Source organism: Penaeus chinensis, chromosome 8, assembly GCF_019202785.1.
Source record: "Penaeus chinensis breed Huanghai No. 1 chromosome 8, ASM1920278v2, whole genome shotgun sequence".
NCBI lineage: Eukaryota > Metazoa > Arthropoda > Malacostraca > Decapoda > Penaeidae > Penaeus > Penaeus chinensis.
This window is the reverse complement of record NC_061826.1, coordinates 19,449,699-19,457,198: the sequence shown is the minus strand read 5'-3', so window position 1 is coordinate 19,457,198 and position 7,500 is coordinate 19,449,699. Positions and strand designations below refer to the sequence as shown.

Here is a 7,500-nt window from a genome sequence, read left to right as displayed (position 1 = left end):
CAACTGCCCCCAGTTGCCCCGTCCTAAATCCGCCACTGAGTGTAATGAATCATTAATTGGTGTGCTATAGTCAACTGAGATAGCCAATAAGTGGCAAGTCATAGTCAAGGGTTAAACAACCTACAAATCAATTTCAAAATTTGCAAGCTGCAGGTGTAGCAATACTTACAAATCCAAGAACCTTCATAGCCTTGTAGACTTCACTCATAATATCCAGTGGTTTGCTCTGTGATCGAATACCTGTGGGTTAAAATCTATTGGTAAAAAGTTTGCATTAAAATCTTGAGTATCCTTGTGAATTTTACACATAATTAAGATATGAAAATGTTGAAGTGTAAAATGGAAAGGAATTTGCTCAAATTACTTTGTCAACATACCTAGATGCCATTTAGCACGTTTAACTGGCGTTCCTTTGGGTAGCCCACGATCACCACTCAGTGCTCTTTCACGCAAAGCTGGAATTATTAATTTCAAGAATCAAATGTTAAATAATGACATAAAACCATTATATGTATTTATATGAAGGTAGAGAATCAAATTATTATTAGCATTAAGAAGAACTTGTAATAGATTTTTTAAGAAAACTGATGCATCTTCAATATCCTTTAAACTTGCTTGCAAATTTTAATATTAATTTAATATTACATATATGATTCTTTAACACCACTCAATACAGCGACAAAATACACAGCAAATTCCTTGAGTACTTAAACTATATAAAATGTGACAAAAGCAAGGAAAAGCATTCCCACATGAAATAAAATCAACTGAGGGACAATGATCACTCACATTGCCAACAATGGTACATAACAAAACACCAATGACTTGAGATAATACAGTAATGTCCACAAGTCATAATATATTACACCAAAGAGAGGGGAAATTAAAGCATGACAGCATATCTTCTTTTAGGAAATGGGTTTTAAAAAACTTGTGATGGTTCTCTGATTGAACTTGTTTTCATAATCCATGAAAATCTTCAGTTGCTTCTACAATGCTCATTACCATAACTGTTAAGCTTCGTAAAACTAATGTTAATAACTGATGATTTTTTTGCATGTGCCAATAATATCAACAATCTCTTAAAATTAAGAAGACTTCACTATACTGCCAAAAGAACTTTGGAGTTCTAAATCTACAACTCTCAAGTTACCTGCTTTACTGAGCAGTATTCTTTTCCTAAAACTCTAATAAATAGGAAACAAATATACTGGAGTTAAAGAGATTATTCCTCCTTGCATCTGATAAAAGAAAAAATGGTAAAAAGAAAGTTACTTATAAGAAATATAGTAAAAAGAAATAAACTAACTGAAAGTACCCTAAACATTCTGTCTACTAAAAATGATTCAACTGATATTTCTCAAAAGTTGTACTTTGTACCATCTGAAAACATTAATATTATTATAAAACTTCTGTTGATATTATTGCTACATTCAATACAATTATCAACATGATTATTATAATCACTAATTTTACTTATCCTTATCAACAAAATTATTATTAATATTATTAGGAAGGTGACAGTAAAAGCTATGCATAATAACAAGAGCTGTAAATTAAGTAAAAGCTAACTTTCAAGCTCTAAACTCATATATCTAATTGACTGAAAGAAAACACAAGTAAATGCAGAAAGGGTACATTGTGTAAATTACAGACTGTATCTGCATAAATCTTGACCTGGTATGGCAGGTTCAAATCTATATAAATTAAATTCTATTTAAGCTTAGAATCAAAACAAAATGAAAACTTAAAAAAATATTCTTATGGTATTTATTAATCATGAAAATAAAATATCATACAGATATTTCCTTAGACTGTGTCACTTTTAGCCCAATGCCTGAGGTTTATGTAGAATTTTGTGAATTTTGTTACATACAGATGGCTCCATGTGTGCTCAGCCACCAAGGAGTCTATCAGTAGGCCCTAGTGATGCACTTGATTTCCCTATTCCTTGAATTTGCAGGAAAATACTATCAATACTGACATTGTTATCATTATTATTGATATTATGATTACTAAATTGTTATCAAAATATTAATAACATTAAAGACAACAAAATAATAGAATCAGGCTTTCAAAAAATCAAAGAAAAGAGTAAACAGGTGAGATAGGTAAGACTAATAGCTGACTCCTTGGTGAATAAGCACTTGTATAGAGCCATCATCTATGTGTAAAGACAATAGATGAACTTTTATTGCAATGGGTATGGCATTGCAGTCTTGCCATCCACGCTAATTGGGTCAAAGGTGAAACATGAAAATAATTACACAAAGAGCAAGATTTTGCACCTGCCATAAAGGAACATAATTAACCAAAGCTAAGCAAGAATCTAATGTATTTTGATTGAAATTTGATGCTTAGCTCACAGAATGAAAAAATAACAAACTTTTTATCTTCAATGCTATAATATGGCTCACATGCAAAATACAAGACAATTTTGAAACTAAACATATATTGTACAGTAAATTTCTTCTGGCTTCATTTTATTGGCAAAAATCTGTTACATTATACAAATGAAAATACACCAGCAATAACATAATGTGCACAACAGAGCAGAAAAAAAAAAAAAAAAAATAAATAAATAAATAATTTTATGTATATATATATATATATATATATATATATATATATATATATATAACAAAAGCCTTCTGCTGCATACATGATTTTAAGCCATTGCAACTATCAAAACAATTCTCCAGCAAACCCTTAATGAGCATCGAGCATATGATATGAACTGTCCTTAACCATGAGTCTATGTGCTTTTTAAAAAATGAAATTGTTATGAAATTAAGGGGTTACTGTAAAGTAATCTCTGACAGTTATCTTCCATTAAAGCAAACTTTCTTGCAAAACAACATGTCCCACATCTTATGGTAACACAACATGATACAATGTATATAAAAAATATAAACATATATCTAAATAACAGAATAACCACTCTAGGTTAACTTTGTTCATGCATTGCACCTAGGAAGAATATTTTAACTAGATAAATTGTATGACTCAATATCAAATAGAGTACTAAATACAAATAATACTAATTATGAAGTAGACAAAAAATTCAAGTGATGTAACAGTAATCATTAGCAAGTATTTGCATATATTCTTCAATCCTTTTCACACATAATAACTTAAAACTAACCTAGGTTAATCTGTAATCTAAATTACAAGATCATCTTTTGATGAAATTCTCTTTGTTCACTACAACACTGTTTAGAGATGACACACAAATTCACTACTTACTATATAAATAATATAAATCCTCCATTTCTCTTGTATGTTAATTCATAATTTCCCATGACTGAATAGATCATTAATTTGAAATAAACCATTATGACTGTAACTCTGGTATCATTATGATAAACTTAAAATATCAATGTGTTCATATAATCTATTCCTAATATATCTTGTTTCCATAAGCACATTTATTCTTAACTATTTTTAGCATGAACAAAGTTTTTTTTTCTTCATTCATCAGATATTGAGTTACCACAGAGATAACATTTCAGGTGTTTACACATGAACTCACATGCTAGCATTTCAGCATGGATCTTGCCAACACCAAGATGAGCTGTCAAGGTGAGTGAAAACTTGGAAATAAGCTGACAAAAACAACTTGCCAATAAATAATGGTATTATTAAGTATGTATAATATGGGTGTTAGGTAACTAGCAGGAGCTTTCATTTATGAAGAAAAGTTATGTAAACTTCATATGTTAACATGGATTTAATGATTACATTAAACCTTAAATACATCTGATTTCTGCACTTAATAATTTTCTAATCTACATATTACTATGACTAGACATACATATTTATAAAGTGGAAGGTTATGGAACTTTTGACATCTAAACTGGGTATAACGATGGGAATTATTTCTCATAATTCTTTTTCATAAATGTGATAAACAAAAAATGTGAAAAAATTCTTACATGTAATCACAATTACAAAATATCTAAGCTCTAAATCTAAAGGCTAGATGTGTTGAGAAGACCTGTGTAATAATAGGAATAGCCAAAGAAATTCTGCTTATTTGCTCTTTTGGGGACTGACTGGCATTAACCCCTTCATGATGGGTGAAGAAAATTAGTAAAAAACTCTACGCTCTGGAGATTAATGGCAACGCGCCGACTTTGAGTGCAGGAGTTCAGTACATCAAGCCGAATCACTGGTTCGTAGTGCTTTGGCACATCGCCACGGCGTACAGCCGCACACCACAGATCGAGCGGATTGTTATGACACCTCAGAGTGTGACCCATCAGGGAGGGGTTAAGCTGCAGTCTGACCTAGGTAATGTCTATATTAAGTGCCAAAAATTATGGGTTATATCTCACTTTCCTAGATGAGTTTATAAGATCATTAGAAAAGCAGAAGATCTGCTCTTTGGCAAAATCTGTTACATAAAAAATATTTTCCTTCAAACATTACTCTGAACAATTAAATTCTTATATTGGAAATCAGAACTACACCAGTATGAAATATTGTCAGAGGAAGGGAAATAGTAATTCCTAATTCCATAAGTTGATTGCCCTTTGCCAAAAGGAAAAGTCTGCATCAACAATGCAGAACAGATGCTTGGTTGTACTTTTTTGTGCTAATACTGGAGCTAGGCAAGTATGTCTCCCAATCTTCTTTTTTTAATATACTTGCCATGACTGCAGTGAGAACTCATATGCTAGCTTCCATTTCAATAAATTACTTTGTTGTTCAAGAAGTACAGAATAATAGGGACAGGACAAAGTTTGTCAGGTGATGGGAAAAAACAAAAAAAAGAGTCCGGGACTAAGACCACAATTTTAAAATCCTGAATATTGAGATTAGCCAAATTAGCCTAAACCTAAAAAGTGCATCCTGAAAGTGTCAGTCTTGGAAGCCTGAACTGTACAGAAACTTAAAAATTTATTAATAGATATAAATAATACACACAAAAAAATATCAATATATCCAATAACCTATCTATCTAATTCCATAAATATATATAAGGTATATGTATATGAATGTGTGTGTATGTATAGATACATATATATATACATATACATATATATATATATATATATATATATATATATATATATATATATATATATATATATATATATATATACATATACATATATATGTACACCGTACATAATAAATGCATATACATTTTTTCACTTTTCTTGTCTTTTCTTTCTATCTTTCTTTTCCACAGATGTTGAGTTGAGAATGAAATCTGTAATATCAAATGAAGATTTTATCATCTAAACTTTCTTCCTCATTATCCTTATCCTTTATCCTCAAGCCTACCACATCAAAATGATCAGGCTTAAACAGACCAAAATTCACATAAATGAAATATTAAGCAATCCAAGCTGTCAACTATCATGAAAAATGAGTGGATTCCGCTAGCCATGATTACAATTAGCTGATTTCTTTTTGTCATCATATGAACAGTAAGTGCTGCTCCACAGTAGCTTCTTTCGAATGTATTTGTGACAAAGGGTTCTGAATAATTCCTCTTGAGAGAACATATGTATGACAGGGGAACCTTGTTTGGTTTTCCCCTCATCTTAGTACTTTGTTTACCTTTAAAAAGGTAATGTCTTTTCTTTTCCCCCAGCTTTCTCTGTTGAGGGCCTTGGGAGAACAGCTGGGGTGGGAAAGACATTTGCTCTCGTCTCTTTTCATTTTCATATTGCCCATGGCCTTAGGTTCATAAAGTTATTGCCAGTCCAACTTCCATGATCAATACTAGGTGTCCCCTATTCTCATTGGTGGAGGAACTTGTTTCTGTAAGCAAGATGCTAGTTAAGATCTATGAAGCTCCACATTACTATCTCTACCAGGTTTGAATGACCTGTCATAAAAACAGCAGGATACTGGTTGATCACCAATGAGTTCCACTGTGTCAGTGTCCAGGAAAACATGGTGATTTGCTGGTTCCACTGTGTCAGTGTCCAGGAAAACATTGTGATTTGTTGAAAGCCTACAATTCAGTGCAATGTAAAGCCTCTAGAAGCAAGGGTCCTTGAGGACAACTGTGCTCCTGTGTGATCCAGATAATGACTTCATATCTCATAGGGACCTAGAATTGATAGTTAGATATTTAACCCCTTCCTGACGGGTCACATCGTGAGGCGTCAAAACAAACCGCTCGATCTGTGGTGTGTGACTGTACACCACGGCGGCACGCCAAAGCGATAAGAGCCAGTGATTTGGCTTGACGTACCGAACTCTCGTGCTCAAAGTCGGCGCGTTGCCATTGATCCACAGAGCGTAGAGTTTTTTTTTATTTTTTATTCACCCGTCACCAGGGGTTAATCTTAACAAGTATCAAGATCACTGGAGTAAGTATCAGAACTGACTTTCTCCTTAATATAATGAGGAGGTATGGTGTTCAAATTGATCTGTATGCGTCCATCAGCAATTATATACTTTCTTAAGCATAATTGACTCAGAATGGAACACCATCAGTAATTCCCCTCATGTTATAGGTGTGTGAAAAACTGAAGAGAATTCAAGGATGCATTCTCCCCATAGCTCCCAGTGTGAGGCTAAGATGTATTCATATGAACTTTATTTTGTCCTCTTCCTGTTCCAGGGGGTTCTATAAGGTAGGCTAAAAGAAAGCTTCACAATATCCTTATGCTTGCTAATACATGCAGAATTTCTCTGTTGACATTTGGTCAATCCTTTTTCACCTGTTATGGCAAAGAACTTCTTAGAAGGTCACATGCAGATAACCAATACTCAATATCAGCCTGCTAGTTTATATTTCTGCAGTACTTTGAGAAACAAGACTCTTTCAGAGATGTGTTAATTTCTGGTTATATCCTCTACATTCATATTATCATGTCCTGAAAAACTTTGGCTTGAGGGGTGGGTAGCGTGAACATACTGTCATGGGAAAAACTGGCTGTGGGTCAGCGTGATGCAAATTTGCTGCAGTGAGCACTCTGGCTGAAGGCTGGTTTGACAGGAAACCTCTTGAAGGGTGATTAGACTAATTTTGGCATTTAGACTAATTTTGGTATTATTTCCATTGATGAACAGGTGTGGAATGTAATGTCCATGAGCCATGACTGGAAGAATACCAGATCCAAGAAGGACACCTTTTCTATGTTCAGGATCCAGCTATGATCAGCAGTGCAGGTTGTATTACAGAAAATATTTAAAAAAAAAATAATGCAAATAACAAAATGTTACTTATTGTTATTATTATTGCACTGAGTTATGGACAACCTAGAGAGATGATATGGAGTCTGTGCAAGAGAAACAGTCAATTACCATCTGGATAATCCAAATCAAATGACAAACTTTGGTAAATGGCAAAAAAGCTAATGCTTATGCCAAAAAGGCAAAATAAACGTTTGTCACCACGACAAGTGCTTGGTGTGTCCAGCCTACAAGCTGTACACCCAGCAGAGTGTCTGCTCACATAAACCTAATCCCCGTATTTTTTGCCATGTGATGGCAGTGAAACATCCGGATCCAATGGGTTAAAATATTCATGGC

At 33.3% G+C, this 7,500-nt stretch overlaps 1 protein-coding gene across 4 annotated transcripts in view; it reads right to left on the bottom strand.

Moving 5' to 3' along the window:
* The window catches only part of LOC125028258 (5'-AMP-activated protein kinase catalytic subunit alpha-2-like), a 38,246-nt gene that overhangs the window by 11,209 nt on the left and 19,537 nt on the right, over positions 1–7,500 (bottom strand). For 2 of the 4 annotated variants that reach the window (XM_047617683.1, XM_047617686.1), the window contains 3 exons: positions 3,533–3,574; positions 378–455; positions 170–240 (listed from right to left, as the gene is read on the bottom strand). In XM_047617683.1, coding sequence (XP_047473639.1) covers positions 170–240; positions 378–455; positions 3,533–3,574 — 191 coding nt within the window. The remainder of the gene's footprint in view (positions 1–169; positions 241–377; positions 456–3,532; positions 3,575–7,500) is intronic. The other 2 variants (XM_047617685.1, XM_047617687.1) reach the window with 1 other exon arrangement.